The sequence below is a fragment of the Empidonax traillii genome, unplaced genomic scaffold (assembly GCF_003031625.1).
Source record: "Empidonax traillii isolate 1590-97213 ecotype Southwest subspecies unplaced genomic scaffold, ASM303162v1 scaffold503:size689781, whole genome shotgun sequence".
Classification (NCBI taxonomy): domain Eukaryota; kingdom Metazoa; phylum Chordata; class Aves; order Passeriformes; family Tyrannidae; genus Empidonax; species Empidonax traillii.
In genome coordinates, this window is record NW_020955696.1 from 278,894 (window position 1) to 305,207 (window position 26,314).

At 39.4% G+C, this 26,314-nt stretch overlaps 2 protein-coding genes across 2 annotated transcripts in view; one reads left to right on the top strand and one right to left on the bottom strand.

Annotated features, from left to right (window-relative positions):
- The first annotated feature begins 439 nt into the window (after positions 1-439).
- EIF5B (eukaryotic translation initiation factor 5B) overlaps positions 440-26,314 on the top strand; it is a 36,556-nt gene continuing 10,681 nt past the window's right edge. The window contains exons 1-14 of the mRNA XM_027896600.1: positions 440-556; positions 13,201-13,326; positions 13,417-13,504; positions 13,903-14,554; positions 15,022-15,242; positions 15,527-15,677; positions 17,214-17,309; positions 18,352-18,438; positions 19,822-19,911; positions 22,095-22,390; positions 23,013-23,120; positions 23,267-23,377; positions 24,194-24,261; positions 25,397-25,538. Of these exons, the coding sequence (XP_027752401.1) occupies positions 522-556; positions 13,201-13,326; positions 13,417-13,504; positions 13,903-14,554; positions 15,022-15,242; positions 15,527-15,677; positions 17,214-17,309; positions 18,352-18,438; positions 19,822-19,911; positions 22,095-22,390; positions 23,013-23,120; positions 23,267-23,377; positions 24,194-24,261; positions 25,397-25,538 (2,271 nt within the window). The 5' untranslated portion in view covers positions 440-521. The remainder of the gene's footprint in view (positions 557-13,200; positions 13,327-13,416; positions 13,505-13,902; positions 14,555-15,021; positions 15,243-15,526; positions 15,678-17,213; positions 17,310-18,351; positions 18,439-19,821; positions 19,912-22,094; positions 22,391-23,012; positions 23,121-23,266; positions 23,378-24,193; positions 24,262-25,396; positions 25,539-26,314) is intronic.
- Positions 24,396-26,314, bottom strand: part of REV1 (REV1 DNA directed polymerase) — a 66,558-nt gene continuing 64,639 nt past the window's right edge. Inside the window, exon 24 of the mRNA XM_027896596.1 lies at positions 24,396-24,507. Within this exon, the coding sequence (XP_027752397.1) occupies positions 24,460-24,507 (48 nt within the window). The 3' untranslated portion in view covers positions 24,396-24,459. The remainder of the gene's footprint in view (positions 24,508-26,314) is intronic.

Consider the following 26,314-nt stretch of genomic DNA (forward strand, 5'->3'; position numbering starts at 1 on the left):
GAGCAGTGAGGTGTCCTGGGCATGTCCTGCACCTGAGCTACCGCTTGATCACTGTCCTGCTGCCCCGTTCCCTAAAAACTTGCCCCTTTACCTTTCCGTTCCCCTACTTCGAGCTAGCCATCCAATTTGCCTACAGGTGAAACCTTTCCAAACATGTGTTAATTTTGACTGTTCAGTCAGGTTTCGGGACAAATGGGCCACAATCCTGCCAGCAAGCCCTGGGGAGGCAGGAGGAGAACTAGGAATCCGGGGCGCCAGTTGGACGGGGTCTGCCCGCGGTCCAGACCGCCGGGATCCGGGCGGGTTCCCGGAGCCGCTCGGCCGCCTCGGCGCCGCCCGTTCCCCCTCCGGCCGCCGGGGGGCGCCAGCGCGCGGAGGCCGGGCGGCGTGGCCGGGCGGGGGCGGGGCGGGCGCGAGGCGGGGCGGGCGCGTGCGCGGCGCGCGGCGGTGCCATATGCGCGGGGCGGCGCGCGGGGCGGTGCGCGGGTGTCGCTGAGGGGCCGCGCGCCGGTGCCGCCGCCATGGGCAAGAAGCAGAAGAACCGGAGCGAGGAGAGGTGAGGGGTACGGGGATCCTCCCCGCTTGTCCCGCCCCGGGGACCGCTGCCCCGGGCCGCCTGCGGCGGCGTGACACGGCCCACACGGCGCTGAGTCAGGCGTCAGGCCCGGCCGGGGCTCGCGGCCTCGTCGCAGGCGGGGCGCGCCAGGCCCGGCTCGGCCCGGCCCGGCTGTGCGTGTGTTTGTCCGTGAGGGGCAGGCGGCTCGATTTGCCAGCCGCGTAATAGCTGCTTAGTGCAATTGCAGTGCCTCAGGTGTGGATTTATCAATTATTTTTTCTCTCTTATGGGGCGTTGGTGCTATAGATCGTGCTGTGATAGTGATATCTACGTGCTTCGTGCTGTAACAGGGATACCTGCACGTTTGATAAATGCAGATGTTGGATATTCTGCTGGTTGGGTGATAAGAGCATCGCCTCTGTGGTTGTATGCATATCGTCCTGGACACTGCCGCATCGGTGAACTTTTTTTGTGTGTGAGAGTTTCCCGTAGAGGCAGCTGTGTTAACCATATGGAATGCTGACCGAGTGGCGTTGTGTATATACGCACAAGCAGGAGAGAACTTGTCACTATAAAGTAATTAATACAAAGATACAGTCAGTTTGGAGAGTGTTTCTTAACTTTTAATATCTACAAGTAGTTAAATAAAAACTTATGTCATAAAATGTGTATGAGCTGCAAACTACAACTTTTTTTCCTTAACTTTTTGAGCCATTAGGTGTTCTTAATTCGGATCTAAATGTTACAAAAAAGAAAGAGCAATAATGCAGTTACGGTTACCCTCACTGTTGCTGAGTGCTGAGGTCCCTGGTTTCGTCTTGGTGGTGGTGAGGAGCTGTTGTGGGGAGCTGTCACATCAGGTGTCCTTCACAAGGAGCATGCGGTGCTCGTGTTGGCTGGTTCATCTTGCCCGCTCAAGGATCCACTCTACATCATTTTTATATGCTTGAAAATGTGACTTTGCTCTTCGCTGGTTACTCCGTGAAGCTCCGTGGTTAGCTAACTCCACTGGTAACTCCAAATGCATGAGAGGCACTGAGTGTTAAATGCTATCTCTTTCCTGTTACCCTTAAAACCAGTTTTGTGCAGGTAGGTCTGCATTTTTTAGCCAGCCTCTGTCAAGTTGTGGGATGTCCCATGCCGAGTCTGTAGAAGCCATCTCTGTTTATCCGTGCCTGCGCTCCACTGTGTCCTGTCTCTTTGCTTCTCAAGGCCACTGCTCCCATACCAGGCCTGCATTTCTCTACACTACATCATTGTTGTAGAGTTGTGAATATCTCATTCTGTGCAGTGCCTGCTCGTCACTGCTGTCTGTATGAAGCTTATGGTTGCAGCATGCTTGGGTAAACAAAAGAGAACCAATTGGGCATAGGCACCTGGTCAAGTAGAGAAATTGCTGTCACAGCTAAATCAAGGAACAGCTGCAGGCGGGTCAAGAGAAGTTCAGCCAAAATAAGCTTTGGAAGTCCAGTGATGTTTTGGAATAGGTGTTACCTGCAGAGGTAACTTCTGTTGTCTGAAGTAACTTCTGCTGTTGGTTCTAGCTGACATCCCTGGGAATGTCAAGTTCCCCTGAGGGAGAGACTGCACCACATATTTACATCTATAGCTTCAGTTTGGACCTTGAACATTCCTGATCAGTCTCCCCTTTCCAGTAGAGTGAGAGAGGAACAGCTTTGCATAATCAAAGGCTCCCAACTGGATTTACTTGCAGCATCTTCAGTTTTGTGCTATGCAGTGTTATTTGTTTCCTCCTCCTTTTCTTCTCTCCTTGCCCATCAATTATGTTACAGGTACAATCCCTTACATCCCTTTTGGCTGCAGTTCCCAAAGAATGTGGCATCTCACAGGCACAACTTAGAGTGCAGAGGAAGCAGGCGGGAAGATGCAGGTGGTATGTTTGTGTGTTGTGAATACTGGTTTGAGAATTTGATGTGGTGACAGGAAGGAGATTTTCTGCTCGTCTTCTGACACAGTGAGACAAGTTATGTAAGGTACAAGTCATGTTTACTTTGCCTTTCTCCCATCACCCCCATAGCTTTGACTTATGTAGTGGAGTTTCCTCCTCACTTGTTTCTGCTGAGTACAGTGGAGGTCATACCAATGAGTATTGTTATATGTCTGGGAAGTGTGCTGGGAAATGAGAGTGTGGATGAATGTTGTCCCTTTGTACTTATACCTTGTTCCTGTGACAAGACCCTGAGTGAGATGATAGCTGTGGTGAGCAGGAAAAGGATGGGAATGCAGGACTTGGCTGTTATGAATACAGATTGCTGCCCGAACACTGCAAATTGGTTCCTACTATACAGGCACCTCTGTTACGCTCTGCTGGAACTCTGTTATTGACTCCTGCTGCTTGATTGCTGTGCATCTGCCAACGAGGAACATATTTACTTAGAATGGTCAGATACACGGTCACTGTGGCGTGTTAAGTGCTCTGTAAAGGTGGAGAGTGTTCGCTCATGAATAGCTTGTAAGCCATTGGGAAGCTTTGGCATTTTTGTGTTTGTGTTGACCACTCATTTTCAAATGAAACTTCTTAGCAAGTATTTCAATGAAAATATGATGTATCTGAATTTTCAGGCTTTCCTAATTGAGGATTAGGTGTTCTGATGTGTAGTCTAGCTCGCTCTGGAAGTAGCGTTATGCTTTGGCTCTTTGATACAGTTGTAGTGGCAGAAGGTATGTCAAGGTTCTATTCTGCCGGCTTTGGAATTTAGTTAGGGTTTTTTTTTTTAATGTGTGGGAAGAAAGGCTGTTGTAAACTCCAGAACTGTGCTTTGAGTCCAAGCCTTCAACTGGTATTGTAGATTTCCTAGTAAGTGTACTATGTGCTCTGTTACAGATTATTGCCAGCCTAGAATATGGATCTTTCCCCTTGATGGTGTTAGATTTTGATGCCTTTTTCCTCTTCTCCCAGCTTTAAGTCATATTCCCCTTCCCTTAGTAGTTTTCCTTAGGTTCTAGTAGGTAGCATTTAGGTGTGTTTATTCTTCTGCCCTTTAATAAAGTGACCTGTTGCCTCAGCATACCAGTCTGATCATTCATGCTTATTGCTTTAGGAGTTCCAGGTGCCAGCTGTGATTCTGCAGCCAAGAGTGAACACTGCTGCTAAAATAAGACTTGCAGTGCTCTTGCTGATGTGTTGCTTTGTGTTCTACAAATTAAATCACTGATATTGTCGACTAGTCGTTCTGTTTGGCTCCTCTCTTATTAGTGTGTTAGGTAAAATCTTCTTAATGTCCTGTAGGAAAGCTCTGCGAAGTCTAGAAAATGTACAAACGCTTGTAGTTTGGAAACATTCTGTACACCAAAAAACGTACAATAACTGCCTCTATCTGCTTCTCGAAAGTATTTCCTTGTGCAAAGCTTTCTGTAGCTCTGTCAAGAACAGCTGATAAACCCTTGAGATCCCTGTTTTACCATTCTCATCTGGAAGATGGAAGATTTTGTATAGAAAGGTGTAGTAAAATAATGCAAAATAAATTCTCCATTATAGAAATTTATTGGCCTGTTCTATGCTGATTTGTTCCCCCAAATTTTGTTTTAACACAGGCATTTCATATATCTATAAGAAAACTATCTTTATATTAGTTGGATTTTTTTAAAGCAAAGCATCATTGTAACAAGTATATAAGGATCTTTAAATATTTGTGATAAAGGCAAGATAAACCAAAAAGCATTACACTAAGGAGATTGTAAGAAGCAGCTTTCTTTTTGAAATATTGATTCTCTTTATCTGTTACCTTCATGAAGGCATCTAAATCTTGTGTATAACTGTGTTTCTGAAAATTATGAAAATAGTACATCACAAGCCAGCAGGAATTGCAGAATCTGTTCTTTCATTTCTCTGAAAGCTTCTGGAAAGCCTCACTTATAATAGAGGTTTATGGTAAGTTAAGCTTTGCTACTGTTGTTGACACTCATAATATCAACCCAGACAAGCTCTACATCCCTTTCCTGGTTTTAATTGCATTAGTGCTGTCATATTTTTCTGACTCTGGGCTCATGTGCGTTGCTGTACGTTTGTTCTGTGCTGTTCATCCCTTGGAAGCTGCCTAGGAGTGAAGGTTACAGTTCTGGACGAAGTCTCCAATTTAGTAACTTGTAACGCTTGCATAATATTAATTTTCCTCCTCCCTCTGACTCGTCCACAAAAATAGTCTCCTAAGACTGGTAGAGGAGATAATTTCTCTGCACACAAATTATGTGTGCACATAATTCAGTCATTAGGCTTGGCTGAAAAAGTGCAGCACAGACTGGTGGGTGTTCTGGCCTGAAAGCAGTTAGTACCTTACAGAAGTGTTTTGATGATCCTGGTGTTTGCATCATGGATGACTTATTCTTCCTGTATGTTAGTTTGGTGGTTTTGTTTGTTTGTTGTGTTTTTTTTTTTTAATAGTTCTGAAATTTTAAATCTTAACATTGAAATATGTTTCTTTAAATACACACTGCAAGATGAAGTGTTGGTTTTATTTATAGTTAATGGAGATAGGCATTCTTTGCTCTTCAGGATTATAGACAATCTACAGTGTACTTTGTGAAGTTGTTTTAAATGGTATTTTTGTGATGTATTTTGATTTTTATACAGTGAGACGTGTAGGATATGGAAGGTGTGAAACACTGAACTTGGAGGTAGTTTCTGTCGTCTTTGCACTTTTCCTAAATGAACAAAACCCAAAAGAACTAGGTCAAGGAATACCGAATGCTAGTTTTTTACTTAGTGTTTCATATTCCATGCTTTTGGGCATCTTATTCTCTTGAGATGTAAACGCATAAACTGAACCTTGAATAGCTGCTTTCTTCCAGAGATCTGTGTTGTCAGCTACTAGCCACAACAGAAGCTTTTTATCTTGAAGTTTTGCTATATCTTTGTTTAAATGGGAATTTTAGGCTGTGGTGTGCCTTTTTTTTTTTTTTTTTTAATCTGGGTTGAATAAAGGAAACTTTCTGTTTTTCTAGAACCTGTTTGGGTTGAAGGTTAGGTTTTCTGTCTTTTTTCAGAAGGTTTTGCGTAGCTGATAGTTATGCCACTCTTTTTCCCCAACTAGACTTGAAAGAGAAGGCATGGCTCTTTAATAATAAAAATGGAATCATTGCCTTGGGAGCCTGAATGAAAAGCAATTACCCTTTTAGTCAGATTTTACTTATTTGCTGTCTCATGTAATTAGGTAGCTTCACCAGCTTCCTTCATCTTTGAAAAATCACAAAGGTGTAGTTTCATGTAAAACTCAATTGACTTGAGCTGTCAGACCTTTCAAACCTTTTGGTGCTACTCTCACTGTCCCCACCTACCAGCTGCAACTGCTTCCATCGCAGTGGAGTCAGTGCTTATGTGCCCACAGTACAACTCAGGTGCGTGATTTGATCTGCCACCAAAAAAGTGTTTTCTGCACGGATTGGTGGCCGCAGGATTGCCTGCCTGAGCTGATGAGAGGGGCAGGTGTGACTGGGAATGGAGAATGAAGTCAGTTCTCCCTTCCCTGCCCCATAGCTCGAGGAAGAGGCAAGAGGCGGGTGCGCTATTTCTGGGGCTATGATTTTTATTTTTATTCTTTAAGCAGTGTCAGCAGCAGTGGTGGGTTGCATAGCTAATGCTCATATGGACATTGCTTCACTTTTTGGGCTGATGAAGGAGTGCAGTCCATTCTTTCCTGAATTTCAAACTGTCTCAGTGTATGTAATTTAAGTGTTTTCTGTGGGGGAAAAACCAGGTTGCTGCTTCTACTCTAAAAGGAGAAGTTTGTGGCATTCACATCCTTTGATAGGTCAAACTAGAAGGCGGCCAGGGCTTTGTTTTTGTGTTTTGAATAGCCCTGCTGAGCCAGCAGATGCTTGCATTTTTAATGTCATAACCCACTTAAAGGTTGTGCGGAGTTTTGAACAATTAATGATAACTTCCAAAGTGGTTTATGTTCTGTAGCAGTTTAAACCAGTTTCTCTAGAGGAACTTATATTGGCGTTCTGTCTTTCAAACAGTCTTAATGCTTACAAGTGAAAACACCTAAAATTGTTCCATCCAGCACTGATAACTTGCTGGTTTTGGATAACCTCGTATTTAGAAATGCATCCTTGTTACACAGCTTATGACCCACATATGGAGGATGGACAAGATGCTCTAGGGAAGTAATGGTAAAGATCTGTCTAAAAGTATTAGTTTTACTTAGTCTAAAACTATTACAAAACTAAACACAGGGAAAGAGATAGTTCAGCTTCTTTTCAGTCCTTTTGAAGGTCAAAGGCGCTTTTTTNTTTTTTTTTTTTTTTTTTTTTTTTTTTTTTTTTTTTTTTTTTTTTTTTTTTTTTTAAGCGAAAGAAAATGACTTAATGACAATGATGTTCCTTTGAAGGTGGTTAGAAGAGCTGGTGTCATGTAAATGATGAAATAAATCCAAATTTGCCTCAGCAAAAATGAGTCCTCTGATTACGCAGGAATGTGGGCAGGGAGCTCACAGCAGTGATGCAACTTTCTTGCTGTGTCGACTTGCTGACTCTTCTGCCCCTGCTCATTAATGTTTGGGTGCATTTTTTTAGGTCAGGTTTTGATCATATGGTGCTTTCTTAGATTTCAACTTCACCTTTACGGAGACAGCCTAAAACAGATCTTATGTAAAAGACTTTTAAGCATAATTTGGCTTAGCATGTTAGCTGTAAGATGAAGGCAAGCGTTAGTAATGATGTTTGTGTTGGTCGGTGCAATGGATCAAAAAGTGCTTGTAATCTCTGTGAGTACTCTTCAGTTTTAGTTTCAGCAGGAGAGTGTTATCTTGTTGACTTTGTTTGAAAAGCTGGAAGCTGGATTTCCAGTAGTTAAGGGTTTGTCTCGTTTTAAGCTGAATTCTTCCACTTAATTTCTGCAGTTTCATTTACCTAATTTCAGTAGAGTCAAATCGCTATGAATGAGGGCAACTCAGCTCCTTTGTATAATCCTGTTGTTCCACCCTTTCAGCTCATGAATGGATTAGTAGTTTCCTTTGCTCTTTATCTCACTGCTGCCTAGTCAGGATGCCATCTCTGTCACGTGTAGCTGCAGGGTGCTTGTTTATAATGAAGTTTTTCCCTGTGATTTGGGATATGTATTGTAGGTATGGTCATAAGGACGCTGAAAGTCCTAATTGTGTATGTTCCAAGGAAAGCACTTCTGGAAAACATGCACATTTGCTTGTGGTTTTGCTAATGTAATGAGCTTGTCTGTTATTAAAGAATATCTGTGAAATGCTGTTGGTGTCAGTTGGCTTTCCTTCACTAGAACTGGCATGGAAAGCTGGAGGAGCTGATTTGTTAAGGAAGAGCAGTTACGCATTTTAGCTGCAGAAGTTCACTGAGCAAGGAAAAATGATAAAAGCCTATTAACTCTTATTTCAATAGCTGTAGTCCTGTCTTCCTGCATTTGGCTTTGTTTGCCTTGGCAATGCCCAGGAAGTCTTTCAAATTTCCATGCCTAGATTTTTCTGTTACAGAGACTATATTGCAGTATCTGTCCGTTGTATGGAAGCTTCACGCTGTGGAAATCCCTTAATGATGAGTATATTAACTATGCCAGTACTTGGAGTAGTTTTTTTAACCTTCCATGGAAGAGAGAAGTGATAGATAGTTAAAGCTTATGTGTAACTGTTCTGATATACTTTGCTAGGAAGCGTTGGTAATTTTTATCTTATTTCAGTATTGTAAGTTGAAGTCTTGACATGAAGCATGACAGCTTCTGCTCTGGGGAGCAGTGCGCTGGTGAGCACCTGTAATAATGTAGACTGGGAAAGAAAAGGTGAAACTTCGAACTTTAAAAATACATCTTGCTAATTGTGAACAAGTGTTATAAACTGAACTTCACTAACTGAGGTTTTTTTTAAGCAAAATGGTGAAGTATGCCTGTAAAAGACTAAAGCAAACCCTAAAATGTGGGAACTAGGATTAATGTAAGTTTGAGCATCTGTAAATCAAAGCTTGTGTTAGGGTTAACTCTGACCTACAGGTGGCTTCCACAGGGATTTTCTAGGTTCTGGCTGTTGCAGGCCATTGCATCAGAAAAAAAAACTTGATCCAAAACTGTGCGTGTTTCTTGTGTTTTAAAAAACACACACCCTCAAAAAAAAAAAAAAAAAAAAAAAAGCCCAACACCTTAAGGCATGTGCTATTTTAGTATTTTTTGGCATATGTGATTTAATAGCTGAGGGATTTTTTATTATTTCTAGTGTTAAATATTGTTTCCTTGCTGTACTAGCAAGAGAAACGCAGCAGTATTGGTTTTTTCCTACAGAATGTGCATCTATCAGTCACGAGATTTTTTTCCCACTTTTCTGACTCAATAGCTTGCAACTGTGTGGGATCTTGTAAGTAGGAGAGCTACTGGCTGTCTTTGTACATCTGACTGAGCAGCGGTACGTGACAGCTTTTTTCCTGTTTTCATCTTCCCTCTGAAAAAAAAAATCATACTTTCTCTTATAGGCAGGATTTGTGACTGTACCTTTATTTGTTGCTGATTTTGTTTAACATGTAATGTGAGCAACTTAGATTGTGTTTTGGGTATCACTTTGCTACTAGCCTGATTTGATGCTTTGTTTGCATGAGAGATGTTACTGAACTTCCTCTGTTGGTCATACCTGGCTTAAAAATCTCCAAAACTTATTTGGGATGGTCTGGATGATCCTGATTTGGTACAGAATGGTGTGTTAGCACAACATTTAGCTAGTGACTGAGTTAATATTCAGGAATCTATCCTTAAGTGGCATTCCTCATGTAATGTAGGTTTCCATTAGATTATGCAGACAACTTATAATGGAACCCTTTTGGGCAACAGTTGAATTTTTTTAATGTCATTTCTAGGTATTAAGGGCATTAAGGTAAATATTTTTTCAGTATAAAGTATGTAAATGTTTCTATGTGCTGTTTTAAAAATGCTTTGGAATATTTTTAAGTCCTGTATTGCTGTAATCCTGCTTAAATGGCAAAAGGCAGTGAAATTGTGTAGGGGAAATGCAGAGCACTCTTTCTTTTTGATTAGTAATGTAATTCTAAAGAAAAATACTTTTGTTTGGTATTGAAATGTAGTGATCTCTCTGTGCTTGTTATTGATTACTGCCCTCTGCTTTAATTAATCTGTCTGCAGTGTCTTTCTCCGCTGCTGAGTTTTGCTTTATATTAGGCACAAACCTCCATGGAGGAATGTCTGCAGCCATTTGTTTTAAAAATTGCTTGTTTTGGTTTGAGTGAAGTACACACGCCTAACTCCTGGTGTAATTTAATGGATTGCAGTGCTGGTTTAGCAGTATCAGAGCTCTTTTTATATCTGGCAGCAAAAACAGAGGCTGGAATCAAAAGATATGAATAAGAGAAGTGGCTTAGGCTTCGCTTGTGAAACAAAGACAAAGGAAAATCGGGAAAGTAACTCCTTCTCTGCAGTGAAGTAGCACTTTGTTTTAATTTTTTCACTTTCTGGACCTCCTTGAACCTCTTGTGTTGGGGAGACATGGGGTTATTGTTTTGGTGCAAAGTATTATGAGCTTGATGGTCTAAGGTAGCGAGGCTGTGAAATCTGTTTACAAAATCTTCATGCAAAAGCAGTTTGGGGTCAAAATTGAAAACCATTTGAGCATGTTCTGGTCCTTTCAGGTGATGTATCAGGCCCTCCTAAGGTTGAACCCTTGTAAAGGCTGAGTGGAGGTCTCAAGGAAGATGTTCTTGCAAGAGCATTTGTGTTTCTGAAATGTGTTTGGGGACTGCTTAAAAAAATTTTACAGGTAAAAGTTCCTGAGTGTATCTAAAAATGCCAATAGGAAAGAAGCTCTTCTGGGATGGATCTAGGTGTAGTGGGCTCCTTATAACATAAGAATCTCCCAGGATGAGGGAGTGTACCCGCACAATCTTCTATTTGACTTCCTTTTATTATGAAATCCTAGTGGAATATTATTAGAGTTTTAAAAGGTAAGGAAATTCAAGGTCAGTAGGTGAATAAACTTGTAGTAATGGAAGCCATTGTTTTAACTCCTTTAGCTTTCCAGTGATATTCTTGTTTGTCAATTCTTAAGAATTATAACTGTATATATGGCTGTATATATAAGTGCATGCAGCCTTAATTTTATTTCATTGAGGCTCAAATATTTGAAGCTTGCTGTGTCACTTCTTAGTAAATGGAAGTGTAGTGGAAAGTATAGCTTGTTTTTCAGAAACCATTGACCAATTTTTCAGAAACTAAGCAGTAGAAGCCAAGTTTGGAAAGGCTTTTTTACTATATTGATGCCACTATTGTGACATCTGGACAGTCTTTATTCCTAAACTGTTCTTGCTGATGGGTGTTAAAGCTTAATATCTGCGAATTGGTTTCTTCAGTGTTTGATTTGAGACATTTTTTTTTCCCCAAAAGAAGTTTTCTTCCTCAAGGTTCAGCTGAAGTGAGTTGATTTAACAGCAAATAAACCCTCACGCCCTTAAAGCCTGTATGCTGGAAAGCATAATGGACCGTAGGCATCTTCTTTCCTTGTAGCAAAACACCCTCGTGTTCTATGTTTGGACATAACTTTCTGCTAAGCTGTAATGTGAAAAGTCAGCCTTGAGAATATCCGTGTGAAATATAAGCTGTTACAGTCCTGGTGCTTTGGTGTCTGTACAACCACGTGGTTAAGATCCTGTAGCAGTGGGAGCAGTATGGCCTTGGAGTTAGTAGCAATAGAGCATGTATTTTGGTCTCTTTAAACTGTTTCAAGCTTGGATTTGACTCAATCTCCTCCATTAACTCCTAGAGCAGAAGGAGGTGAGAAAGTGTGCTTAATAAACTTGATATTCTGCAATTGATGCAAAAACATGTGTAGAGCTAGGTGTAGGTAGTATAGTTAGCCTGAGATTTTGGCTTTAATTCTAGGTGTAAACATGAATGACATTTTACAGCCAGTTAAACTGCTGAAAAACCCAGCTCTTCAATTGCTGAAACATCAAGTCAGCTTAAGGGGGAAATGGTCAAAAAGTTTATTTTCTCTTGAGGAGGTGAGGATTGCTTTAGAAATCTTTAATTAACTATTTGAGAGAAACATTTCTTTTGACAAATGTACTACTAATCGTGTCAGCACACAGGAAGTGTTTCTAGGTATATTTAAAGTTTGTATTTTCTTCTCTTGACTAAGAGTATCTGTGGTGATGCAAGTGCTGTACAGTGAGGTGCTTTGCTGTGCTGCTTTTTAGTTGTTCAGTCTACATAGAACAAAACTTAAGATCTTAAAAAATACAAGTAATCAATCTTGACCTTTAAAAAAATGAAGTGCATTGTTGTTTAGTTGTGCTACTGTCACATATAAACAGTGTTTGGTGACTTGCATATTTCCAGCATTTGGCCTAAGTTGGGTTTGTGCATGTCATCATTCACTTAAACTTGTAAAATGATTCAGCCCTTTCCTTTTGCGAAGGGAAATACAGCTTAGACTTACTGAATTTCAGGATCTGTAAATGAATAGTTAAATACTTGATTTTCTTTACTAAGATTCAACTCCTGAGTTTATAAATTGGTGAAGCTGAAGCTCTCTGATAGTTTAGAATTTGAAGATATCTTGAAAGTCCTGAATTTGGAAGAAATTAATTTCCCTTATTTTCTGGTTATAGTTTCTGGTACTTGGTGGGTCAGCCTTTGGCTGATTTGTCCTAAGTGGGTGGTAATAATTAAGTGAAATCGTGTTTTCTGCCCATGTATCTGAGAGAGTTAAATGAGATATTAACAGCTTATTGATTAAATGGTTCTTGAAACTGCAAGTTGTGATAAAAGTAGCATGCTAATATTTGCTACTTTATAGACCAGTTTTGGTCTGAGTACTGAACTTAAGTGTGAAGCAGGGGATAAGTAAGTCTCCTTTCTTACAGTTGTATTGTGAGCATGATTAGGTGGTAAAACATTTGGACAAAAACTCTCAGCTTTCTTTAGGCTTGGGAGAAGAAATACTAAGGCAAATGGTGAAAATGAACTGCACTGGTATTTTTTATGGGCTGCTTTAAAATCTGGCTTGGGGCTGAACTCTATTCCTCTGTGCGACTTATTTTCTTGAAAGATAAAAATAAAATTTTCAGTCTGATGGTAAAGCATAGACAACTGTTATTGTAAGTTGGAAGCTAAAGAACTTCCACTTATTTGCTAAATAAAAATACAGTAGTTTTTCTGTTTGCTAAAGGGTGTTTAAAGGAGCAGATAAGTACCTCTTGGTAGAATTTCCTGGTTATAAATTGCAAATTTTCTTCTATTTCTGCTTCATTTTTACACTTTGACTGTGGTGGCTGCATTTCTATCAGTGACACCAACTGTTATTTGAAGGGCTAAAAAACTTATATTTTGGAGGAACAAAGTCAAACAGTCTAGTTACTTTCTTCCAAGAAGTTTTACCAAATCTCACAGCTAAACTTTTAAAGTTAGTGTTGCAAGACCTGAATGTGTTTTACCATTCCACGTCCCTTCCTGTGGATGACATGTATGAAGGTTTCTTCCTTTCTGTCCTACTGAGTGAAATAAAGTAACAGTGCATAATAGTTAAATGTGAGGGGGTTCCCTTGCATTGCTTACGTTTTGTGATTGATATTGCATTTTGAATCTTTTATTTGGTTTATGCAGATGGCTTCTACTTATATAAACTTAACGTTTGAATTCTTGAAAATGCTGCTTTTCTTCTCCATTTCAGTGCAAAAGATGACATTGATATTGATGCCCTTGCTGCCGAGATAGAGGGTGCGGGAGCTGCAAAGGATCAAGAGCCTCAGAAATCCAAAGGCAAAAAGAAAAAAGAGAAGAAGAAACAGGATTTTGAGTAAGTTTGGTTTTTTTTCTATCTGTCTGATCTTATTCCATTATCCAAAACCTCAGTTACTTAAGTACCCTAACTTCTTTCTTATTTTAGTGAAGATGATATCCTGAAGGAGCTGGAGGAACTGTCAATAGAGGCGCAAGGAGGGAAAGTTGACAGGGAACAGCCTTCTACAGGAAAGGTGAACACTGAGAGGGAGGTGGGCTTTTTAACAGAAAATTACTAAAATGTGAGACACCTCTGTCCCAGAGAAGCGGCAGTGATACAGTGTAGTTGGAGATTCTATGTGAAACATGCAGCTAATGTGTTTTTTTAATGATACTTGATCATATTTTCATAATAAAGTCAATTTTGAAAGATTTTACCAAAAGCCATGTCTTCATGCTGATAATTATGCAAAGCCAGTCAGAAGAAATTTGAATTGTGGGCTAACGTATGATACGCTCAGAAGGAATGGTTATTGCTTTCAAACTTTGTCTTCAATAAAAGAGTTTTTTCTTGGTGTATCTCAGTGCTACTTCTTAGCTCATGATGGCAAGTAATATTTTATGCCTGATTATTGAATTGTTTAATTACCAGGTTGAAAGCGACAATGAAGAAAGCTTATCAAAACAAGATAAAAAAAGGAAAGGAAAGAGTAAAAAAGCCAATCTGGAAAATGACTATGACAGTGAGGAAGTGGAAGATAAAGATAAAAAATCCAAAAAACCTCAGAAAGCAAAACAAGACATGCTTTCTGGCAGCGATAATGATGATCATGAGACACAGCTTAAGAAAAGCAAAGGGAAAACTCAGAAGTCAAATAAAAAACAAGATTTGTCAGAAGAAGATGAAACTAATGTTAAGAAAAGCAAAGAGCGTGGGGGAGGAGTGTCTACAGGTGAGAGCGGTGATGAATCGGATGATGTCTCCCAGTCTAGAAAAGGACAAAAGAAAAACCAAAAGCCAAAGTCCGCTCCTGCTGCTGAAAGTGGGGATGATGAAGAAGAACCTTCATTCAAAGTAAAAACGGTGGCCCAGAAGAAGGCAGAAAAAAAAGAACGCGAAAGAAAAAAACGTGAAGAAGAAAAAGCCAAACTCAGGAAGCAGAAAGAGAAGGAAGAATTAGAAGGCGGTAAAGAACCAGCAAAGCCAAAAGAATCTCTAAAAAAATCCGAAGAGAAGGCATCCCCTGAAATCACAGCAGTCCCTGGCCCTGGGGAAAAAGGAGAGACTCCTGCAGGAACAGAGGGTTTGTAATATCTAAAACTGTAATTTAGACACTGTAGCTTTTATAAGGCCTAAGAGGTGGCAAGCAGTGAGGAAAGTTTGTTGGTTTATTTTGAATTGTGCAAACTAGACATTTGGTAGCCTTGTCTGCCTCTCTGTGTTGGCTCACATGTGGCTGTGTTTTCTGCCTGTAGTTTGTTCAGGTACACGAAAAAATAAAAGCCGGATGATGAATTCTCATTACAATATATGGTTACTGTATTGTAAGAATACTTTTTAATTTCCCAGTTATTGTGTTACTTTAAGGCTTCAGGCCCTGACTTTGGAACTTAAGAGACAGTTTTGTTGGTTTTGTTATGAAGTATTTATGTCGAAGCCAGTGAAAATGTTCCTCATTTGGTGTTATTTATCATATTTCAAACATTAATTTTATTTAGAGTATCTTTGAAATATCTGGGATCTTTAAATGTATGCTGTTTCTTTCTATAGCTGATGACAATGAGGGGGACAAAAAGAAAAAAGACAAGAAAAAAAAGAAGGGTGAGAAAGAAGAAAAAGAGAAAGAGAAGAAAAAGGGTCCCAGTAAAGCCACGGTTAAAGCAATGCAAGAGGCCCTGGCTAAAATGAAAGAGGAGGAGGAAAGGGCAAAAAGAGAGGAGGAAGAACGCATAAGACGACTGGAGGAACTAGAAGCGAAGCGGAAAGAGGAGGTACCGTATATCTCACTCCAAGGATAAAATAAGGGAGAAAGTAATCTTAATCTGTATGCTTGCTGCTGCGGTTGGTGAATGACACTCAGGTACATGGTGTGACTCTTGGGGGTGTCCCTGTGCAGGCCTAAGGGTTGGACTTGATGATCCCTGTGGGTCTCTTCCTACTCAACATACTCTGTGAGTTAGTCCTTAATATGTTTCTCATGAACAGAATATACTGTTGAGCAGCTTTCGTGCAAAGCATGCTTTAAAATTTCTGCACGTTGCCTAATTTTTTCTAGGAACGATTAGAGCAAGAGAGGAAAGAAAGAAAGAAACAGAAGGAAAAAGAGAGGAAGGAGCGTTTGAAGAAGGAGGGAAAGCTTTTAACAAAAGCTCAACGAGAAGCCAGAGCCAGAGCAGAGGCTACTCTTAAACTACTCCAAGCTCAGGGTAAGCAGTAAAATTTAAAATAATAATAATTAAAAAAACCCCACAAAACAAAAAAACCCACTCAAACTTCATACCTGTTACTGCTCTGTGTTTTCACTGTTTGAAGTTAGGAGGGCAAGTATGTAGTGATTCCATGTAAAACTGCTCTGTTGTCAAGGAATGCAGTGTATGCCTTCCTCCCCCAAAGTAGGTTTAAATGTCTGTATTTTCATCTTACACTTTAAATGTCCAACTTTTTAGTGCATTCTGCTTGCAGTTTAAAGATGTTAGTTGTGAAACTTAAAAAAAGGCACTTAAAGAAGTGTCTTAGTCCAAAGGTCAGGGAAAGCAGATGGGCTGTGCTGCAGATCTTGTAAAACCGGCGATCTGGATCTTGTTGAATTAATTCACGTCTAATTAGGCAAGTGCATCGTTTTGCCTCAAGTTAGCTAGTCCATGGGGATGATATGTTATCATCTTGGATTTGCAGGGGTATGTAGGAGCTTTCCTGCTTTTATGTGAAATATAATCTGTTTCCGTTGCAATGAGCTGAATTGTACCCAATATATTGTGAGTAAAATGTCCTGATTAGTTCTTGGTGACTGGTTTGTGACTGAAAAAGGAAACTCATTCATGAGTGGTGTGTATCTTTGTAGGGAACGCTCTCTGACAGTTTACTGGTGGGTGGATGTATAAATGTAGGAATCTCTTTAGCTAGTAAAATATTTGGGGCTCTTAAACATACATAAAGGCCATTTTTCCTTGGTCATTGCTGTAGTGTATTAGAATCCTTCTGTTTATGTGCCCCTACAACTGGATTTTTGTCAAATCTACAATGTAAATCACACAGTACCTGAAGGAATTTTGAGTGTTTCAAAAGGTGCAGCAGTAATTAAATTATTAATTTGTCTTTGCATCAAACTTCTGTTTTTGGTTGAATCCCTTCATACATTACAGTGCTTGCTTTCTGGTGAGGCAAAGATGAAGCTGGTGAATTGAACCTGGTGTTATTTTAATGCCTGAAACAATCACTGTTAAATAAAAAAAAATTCTGAACAACACCCCTCCAACATGGCACAAAAGGGAAAATACTATGTGGTGAACAGCCTTAAGCATTTCAAAGAGTTGTGCCTCTGAACTACTCCAAATTGTCTGAAACTATGACCATTGGTAGAGAATGAGTTTTCACGTAGGAGGTTTTAAATTGTTAGACTGAGATATGTGTTCATGAAATCCTATGTAGGTCTGTGATAACTTCAATCCTGCAATCTTAAAATCTGATTGGATTTATTGTTTATTTTTTGTTCATCATCCCCTTCCCCTGGTTATTCAACTTCTTTTTGAGAGCGTTTGGTAGTATCTGATGAATGATACTTCGATTGAGTTTTGCAGCTTTTGAATTCAGACTTTTAAAAAAGATAAAGTATGCATCGAACCTACTTTCCACTCTTTCTTCCTCCATCTTCTAATTTTGGAAAACATGTTCTCATTTAAACCAAAGTTTGTTTATCAGTTACCTGGATTTTCTTTCTAACCAATTTTTTTTTTTTTTCACAGGTGTTGAAGTGCCATCCAAAGACTCTGTGCCAAAGAAGAGGCCAATATATGAAGACAAAAAGAGAAAGAAGCAGCAGCAGCCAGAAAATAAAGAAGGTGTGGATTGCATGGATTCTTAATAGATTAGTCTCATTTCTGAAAGTGTTTATGAAATAAATCAGCTAATGCTAAAATAATTGCACTTCAGGGTGCCTCTGAGGTTCTTTTGACACCCCTGCCCTCACATCAAAGTGCTGATGCCTTAGGATCCTAAAGTTGCTTTGAAGGCTGCTCACTTAATCCTTTGTTTTACAGTCTACTTGACTGTTATTTTTTCCTAACCTGGGTATTGTCTTTAGATGTTTTTAACTGTTGGAGATGTCCAGGATGTAAAGGATGTCCTTGCACGAATGTGATGTTGAATGCTTTGTGTGCGTATGTAGGTCAAATACAAAGCAGTGTTAGTAATAATGACTTATAATTAAGTCTAAGTTGATGTCCCAGGATGAAAGGGTATTGATCCCCAGTTTAGTTCTGTTCTTTTAAGGTGGAGACAGTTTGTTCACTTGTTTTCTTGCATATAAAAACAGATTTCGATTCCTGGGTGCAAGTCATTGAGAGTAGTTCAAAGAGCTTACATTTTTGAAAACTTAAGTTTATTGCACTAGTTAAAGTGGGTTGAATGTGTCAGCTTTTTACTTTTGTGGCTCATGGCTTTCCTCTGGAGGTATTACTGTGGCTCTTTTCAAGACTAATCCTTAATTTAAAGAATTCAGATTTACTTCTTATTTAGCTTTTTTTTTTTTCATTTGACATGAGTTATGTGACTACTTACCAATTAAGCAATATGTGTAAAGAACTGAAACGGTGCTCATCTGAATTGTGTTGGTGACTTTTTATTTTTATTGGAACAGTAGGGAAAGTATGGCTAGTTCATTAGTGTTACTTCATTTTCTCTTATTTTTAAAGAAAGTGAGGATGCTTTTAATGTCAAAAGCAATAGTAATCCTCTTAGCCAATGACTGATCTATCTCATAAAATCTGTTCAGCTGCTTAGAAAGCCGAATGTTTTCCAAATAAGCTGGCGTGGAGCTGTATGTCTAAGCTGGTTTGCTCTTTGGAAGAATGTTGCAACCAATTTCCTGTCTTGCCATTTCAGAAAGTGTGGAGGTAACTTCCCCAGCTGAAGATGCTGTAGAACTGGAAACACCAGTGAAAGAGGACACTCCTCTTCCAGTAGAGCCAGGTTGGTAGTAAATGCTAATAAGCTTCAAACACTTCAGCCTGTGTGTCAGTGCTGCATGAAAGTTATCATACCTCATTGGATGGGGCTGAGGGGCCATTCTTTCTTGAGGTAGTTGCCTTTTTTTTTCTTAAGGTTGGAACTGAGGAATTTTATGGAATAAAGAGGCGTGAAGCTTCAAAATGAGAAAGTAAAGGTCCCTTATTCTGGGTGAACTCCAGTGTTCAATTTGCTTAGGCAGATAGCTCAAATAAGCACATCCAGTGCCTTATGATTCACTCTCCTTGACTTCTCATTTGCTTCTTACAAGGCTGTTTGTCAGCATTTAGGTGAAGGTAGGGAGGAAATACGCTGCCTCTGGTGTTGATAGTGTAATATTCACAGTGATTGTATTCTTTGTGTCAGATGTTTTGCTTTCACGAGTGCTGAATGCAGTGGATACGGGTCAGCTTGTGCAAATGAGTTACCAGCCTAGCAAGTGATTGTTTCCCTCATTTTTGCCTATGCACACAGCACTTGTTTTGTCAAAATGGCGTCGTACCAGACTTCTTCCTCAGCAAGGAGACTGTTTCAATTTTTACCTTAAAGTTAGACAAAATGCAGGTTTTGAAAACAAAGCTGAATGTGTGCTCTAATTCTGACTTGACTTGTCACATGATTGCTAATTCCATTGCCATAAGAAAAGGTCTCACTGGCGGAATGTAAGTTCCTAGTTAATATTCTAGCAGTGTGGAACCTACTCTTCATTTCAGAGAGCTGAAATTTTGGAATTCAACATATGCTGCAACAAATATATATTGTAAAATGCCTCTTTTGGAGAGGGTTGCAAGTTTGCATTTTTGCACTTACCTGTTTTTAAGAGTCTCTTCATATATCTGACTGAATTCCTGCTGAATTAATAAATCTAGTGCTTCTGAAATCCATGGTATAATTATGTTGAGGCACCTGGAGTCCTTTTTACAGACAATTTGTATTTTGCCACTAGTTAAAGTTATACTGCAACCCAACTTGTATTCGTGTTTCACTTTTATTAGGCATGGCTACCTGTAAATTGGGCAGCTCCTCTCAGGGATCGTGGTTGTGGTAGAGGTTTGTGTGGCAGGCATTATGCTGGCACGGGCACGATATGCAGACAAGAACTAGATGAGTAGATTTGCTGTGTCTTCCACAAACATGTTTCACTAGACGAAGATGCTAGGGCTATACAATTTTTGTGGAGAGAATTGGAGATTATTTCTTAAGTTCTTGTGGAATGTGGAGATATTCGATAGAATTATGGTAACAAGTAACTTGTAAGTTGCAGCTGTCAGTATGTCAGAAGAAGGGGCATCTAAAAATGTTGTATGTTGCTGGACTGACTGTTTCTTTACATGTTGGATTTCTTAGTTTCAGAAGAAAAGGAGGAAGAAGATGAAGCTGAAGATGCAGGCTTGGATGACTGGGAAGCTATGGTTAGTGATGAAGATGGAGAGAAAGGTGGGCATGTAAATACCAAATATGTGCTTTTTCTGGTTAAGGGATTTCTTTGGGCTGAGTTTTCTGTTTCTGTAGAAAACTATTTTATTTAGATATTTCCTCTGCTCCAGTAGATAAATAGTGAGGTAAGTGGTGATATAGATATAAGAACCTCTTCTCAAAGGCAGAGCTTTCAGAAGCTGCACAAATACTGCTTGAGACAAACCTTTGGAAATAGTCACTGGTGTAGAGTTACCACCTAAAATAAATTGATTGAAATTTTTTGTTCTTTTTTATGGGACTAAAAATCCTCTTAATATGTGCTTAAACCACATCTGAGAGTTTAGGGAAACCTTTTACCTGGTGTTGTATATCTCTAGTAATTGTTCCAAAGCCATAGCAGTTTCTCTACACAAATCTGGCAACATCTAGGAGATGTACTCTCAAAGAAGTGGGGGACAAAACGGTGTGAAGGTTCATGGGCATGCCCTATAGTAAGTTCTCTCCTACAAGGAAAGACTTAGAGAATTGGGGTTATTCAGCCAGGGAAAGAGGCGGCTTTGGGGTGACCTAATTGTGGCCTTTAATACCTGAGGGGAACCTACAAGAAAGATGGAGAGAGACTGTTTACAAGAGCATGTAGTGACAGGAAAAGGGGGAACAGATTCAAACTGAGAATGGGTTTAGTTTAGATATTAGGAATAAATTCTCTACTGTGAGAGTGGTGAGACACTGGGAACGGGTTGCCCAGAGAAGTTGTGGGTGCCCCATCTGTGGAAGTGCTCAAAGACAGGCTGGATGGAACTCTGAGCAACGTGGTCTAGTGTCCCTGCCCATGGAAGTGGAATTGGAACAAGATGGTCTTTAAGGTCCCTTCCAACCCAAACTATTCTGGGATTCTATGATATGCTTCTTTCAGAGGTGAGGGGGAAAAAAAGGAAAGAATTACTATAACATCTATATTCTTGTGTATATATGCCAAAAGCCATATTCTCTCTGCACTCAACAGCAATTTTTATGGGGAACTTGGAGCTGTACAAGAGTCCAGGATAAATTCTCAGATATTTCCTTCCGGTTGGAGGAATGTGTGAGCCATCCTGAGCAGGAGTTGGTTAGTGGTCCTAGTGCTTCCATAATGTGTCTGCATTGGTTCCTATTCTCAAAGGCTGTTTATTCATCAAGAACTTTTATTTGCTCAGGCCTGTACTTCTGACACCTGTGCTTTCAGGTGTGATTCTGTATCTACAGACACGTACAGCAGTATATGGGTTTCATTCCAACACAAGTGTGTTCCTGTGGTGCTGGACTGTTCTGCTTCCAGTTCTAAGGGCTGCTCAGACAGTTTTAGTCTGGCACCACTGTGCTGGGGAGGACATTGCACTTCTTGCTGCTTGGATTTGAAGGCTCTGCCAATGGGATCCAATGAGCTTTCCTGGGAATTAGATTTAGTGTATTACTAAGCCTAACTGATGGACTTTTAGCGTAGTAAGGAAACATAACTAATCTCTAAGAGCGGTGAGCCTCCTAGCAGCACTCTAAGAAGGAGAATGCATGGCTTTAAAGTGTTCTTGTGTGTTCCAAGTGTTAGCTTGCCTCTTACGATTTCTGAAGTAATTATAAATGGGAAGCTTTCAAAGAAAGAAAATTACTTTTTGATAGTTCTTTTTCTTTGTTTACTGAAGAATTTGTTTGAAAAATAATCATCTTCTCTGAACGGTCCAAGAAAATGTAAGAATTTTTTTATAGTTGTAGGAGAAACCACTTGTTCTGATTGTTATGTCTGCTTAAATGTGCACTCCTGATCAGTAGCATACAGAACCCATATAGTAATGAATTAGGAGTATTTTGGCTTTCTTTTTAAAGGTGGTGTTGCATTCATTCCTTTATGAAGTGCATACAGCTTTAAAAGATGTCACTTTGTCTGAATATTTGCAAGTAATGTCAAGCATAAATGTGTTGATAATATCGTTCTTTCCCCCAGCCCAAACTTGCTCTGCTTGCCTGGATTCTAAACACGAGTCAGCAGCTGTGAGCATGAAACACTTTTACATTGCAAGTTGAAAAATTATCTTGACAAGCACTTATTGTAGAACCTACTCTGTCCTCACTCTTCTGTAGTAGTCTCTCTTTTGCTTTTTGTTGCCTGCTCCCCTATAAGTGTGAATTTAATAGAGAATTTTCACTTCAATTTTTTTTTTTGACAGAGAGCAAACCTGTTCACATTGAAGTCAAAGAACAAAATGAAGTGGATGAGGAAGAGGAGGAAGAAGATGAGGAGGAGGAAGAGGAAGAAGAGAGTGAAGAATCTGAAGATAGTGAAGGCAGTGAAGATGAGGATGAAAAGACTTCAGATGAGAGAGAGGCAGACTCCCAAGCTATCAGAAAACAATCTATGGAAAAAAAGACCAGCAAGGAAATTAGCTCTGATTCTGAAACCGACTCTGACGATGACCGCACTAAGGAAGAGCGTGCTTATGACAAAGCTAAACGGAGAATTGAGGTATTAAGATACAGTTGGACTCTTGTGTTGTATAAGAAACACTTTTCAGTTAATTGAAAAGCCTTTTTGTCAAATTTGTCAAAATGGTGGCTGTGTCAGGACTAATGTTTAGGCAGGTTCAGAAATTGTCTTAATTAAGAAAAAACCACCTGGTTTTGTCTGAAGATGAAATATTTGCTTTTAGGCAACTTGAGCACAAAGATGACAATTTCAGTGTTGTTCCCCTCCACCTCTCTCCCTCCTGGAGAAAGAGGCTTTTATCTGTTACAGGTAGATATTTCCAAGTTTTAAAAGGTGCGTTTAAACTGTTCAACACTTTTGTGGCTGCTGCTGTTCTTGGTTTCTTCACCCAAGATACTTCTTCAGAATGCACCATCAACAAAGCTGCGTGTTAGCGGATATAATAACTTAGGCTACTAGAGTATAAGCAAAACCAAACAAACAGGAACTTAACTGTTAGTTGAAAATTTTTGATTTGACAAAAGAGGGATGGCAGACCATGAATTGCCTTGAAAATGTAAGTCCTGCAAGTTAACACTGTGTTTGTATGTATGTAATCAAGTCAAGAGGTGAGCTGTGGTTTTTGGTTTATGCTTACCAATTCTTGTTGTCTTTTACGTAGAAACGACGAGCTGAAAACAGCAAAAATATGAACACTGAAAAGCTCAGAGCACCAGTTATCTGTGTCCTGGGGCATGTAGACACGGGCAAGACCAAAATTTTAGATAAGGTGAGGTGTGGAGTGTGAAGGCACTGCCTGTGTGTCTTCTTTATGCATGTGGGGTTTTTTTGGTTAAAGACAGGAATAATTAAAGTGCGCTCAGAGAACCTTAGTCTCTCACATGTCAGTACTTCTGGTCTGTTTTTTGCTTTTAGCTCCGCCACACGCACGTGCAGGACAGTGAGGCTGGTGGTATCACTCAGCAGATTGGTGCCACTAATGTTCCCCTTGAAGCCATCAATGAGCAAACCAAGATGGTGAAAAATGTAAGTTGCAGCGCTTCAACAACTGTTTCTTAGATATGAAATGAAACTAATTAAGGACATGTGAGATTTCCTTACATGGACAGATGTACTTATCCCCTATCTCTAATTTTGGGGTTGTTTTTTTTTATTATTTTTTAAATTCTTATCCTTCCCCCACCAAAGGGGGAGGCTGTCTTTTTTTTCATTTTCATTGATACATTTGGTTTCAATTAATGCATTGTCCCTTCTGAAGAAAAATATGCAAATACTGCTTACTCTGCTCTGGACAGTGCATATCAGTGCATAGACTGCTTATTTGTCAGTATTTTGATTGTAAATGGAGACTTTTTGAAATCTGCTGAGTATATTTTCTGTTAAACTTACCATTTGCTGTACGTACTGGAATTGGGCCAGTTCCTGGGTGATTCACTTTATTGTGTTACAGAAATAGCAACTGTTCTATATTGCTTGTTTTGGATACTATATCCTATTTTGCTTGCTGCAGCAGCTGACTGAAAAACCTTGGTAGTGATGGCTTTTTCCAAGATTTTTTTTAATTTATTAAATATGTAAAGTCAGGGGAAAGGAGAATATCATCAAGACAAGGATGATAAATCTCACTACCCTGTAGGCTTTAGATTATGACCACTTGATACCTAGGGGAATGTGCTACTTTAATATTGAAATGAGCTTTGGCTGATTTGGTTTATAAAGAGTGCTGACCTTTCTTAATATATGTATCTGGATTCTTGAAGTGCAGGATATCAGTAATGTTGCCAGCTCTTGTTTTAATTCTTGTGCAATCTCTATAAGAGAACTAATATTTTGAAATGTTAGTTTGACAGAGAGAACATAAAAATTCCAGGCATGCTGATAATTGACACTCCAGGACATGAGTCTTTCAGGTAATGTTTTCTCACAATGTTTGTACGTACTAGAAGTGACGACTGAAACTTATTTTTAACAAAGTGCGAGGTCTTTGCCTAATTCATTGTGTTGGTTCCCACTTGAAAAAAAGCCCAACCAAACCAAACTTAAGTAGAGGAATAAGTGGATTTGCTTCATTTGCAGGTGCTTTTTATATCTGGTTAATTGCTGGCCTTTTATAGCTGATTAATTTTCTGTCTTCGTGCCAGTTGAGCCATGAATATCTGAAAAAGCATGTAAATAAATAGTTAATGTACTAAAGAGAAAGATGGAAGCAGGAAGCTAGCTGGAGAAGAAAAGGTGAGAATTTCAGGTGACCTAAGTGCTATGAAAACTTAAAACTTCTGTCCTAGTCTCCTGTTCATAGTGTCAATGTTAAGGTAACTGAGTTCATAAGACTGGGAGTTACTAATTGCACAAATCATCTGAGTCTTAGAAGAGATCAAATACTGTCTGGTGGCATGCAGGCAAGCCACTAAATCAGCTTCGAGGTTAAAGCGTGGCATGCATAACGAAACTCACTGGGATGAAATCTCCAAACAGAAGGATTAAGACTTTATAAAGTATCAACCTTTGCAAGCATTGAAATGCCATGTTGTGGGGCACTTGTTAATGTCAAGATCAGTAGGTTGGCATCGTACCACTTACAGCTCCTCCATCTTCTAGCCAGGTTTTGTTCGGCACCAAAGATGTGATAGTCTGTTTATACTGTTTAAAAAATATAACATAGTATATACATTGTGCTTCTGTAGCATTGTATAAAAAAAATGTCTTGTTCAGGTTTTGCACTCCTGTATTTCACTTTAACTGTCCCATTTCTGGCTCAGAAGATGATCAGAACATGTCTTACAGGGTAAAAATATATAATATGAGAACTCTTGGGAGAATAATAGTTCTTATTTTTGCTTACACATACTTTAATAAATTCTGTTAAATTTACAAAGTGTCATTTGAACTTGTTTTATGTAGTTTACATTTTTGAGGGGAAATAACTACTTGATCAGCTTTAGCTTTTTTTTTGTCAGTGCAAGTTTGACATTGTACTTTGTGTTTTTATTAAAATTCTGTTGCTACATTACTGATTTTTTTTATTTTTGTCTTTTAATGCCACAGCAATCTAAGAAATAGAGGAAGCTCGCTTTGTGATATTGCTATACTTGTAGTTGACATCATGCATGGTTTGGAGCCACAGACAATTGAATCAATAAATCTGTTGAAATCAAAGAAATGCCCCTTTATAGTAGCTCTCAACAAGGTAGGATAACTTTTTACTTTAATAGTGTATTTCCCTATGCAAAAAATGTATTTGGCATTTGACAATTGTCTGTTTTTTTTCCTTGAACTGGAATTTTTTGTGTGAAGTCTGATGTGATGGTTCTTGGATCCTGTGTTTATAATTTTTGTGTCCTTGATACCACGATGGCTTTACGGGAGCTTTGCAGAACAGGCAGTTCTTCTTGGGTTTTGTTTACCTTACATAACTTCTGTATATGATTCACGCTTCTGGAAGTTGTACTTCAGTTGTGGTGTTTACATGATTTTTGTACGTTTTCTGATACAATTCACACACAAGCTTCATGTTGAAAAGTCACACTTTATTTAAGCCACTGATACTTGTTAGTTTGACTTTAGGACAAGCTGACTTTAAGCACTCAGAGCAGTAATGTTGATCAGTGGTGCAAAGTGTTTTGGCCTTTGCAGTATTAGATGGTAAAGTAGCCAGTTTCTTTCAGCCCTGTTTTTAGAAATCCTGTGCATGAGAAATTATGCTGCCTGTTTGTGATGACTTGATGAATTACATGTAATTCATATGAACATACAGATGAATTATGAATGTGGAAATTACTCATGTCCAATGACTTGGGAAGCCATCTGACATGCTGACAGAACTGTCAGAACTATTCATGTGGAGTGTGAAAAGTGCAGTATACTTCAAAAAACGAAAGGAGCGTTAAGATTGAAGGTGGTTGGAACTGAGGAGGCCATTATCTCATTGCTAAAAACGACTACTTTTTAAAAAGAACCCAAACA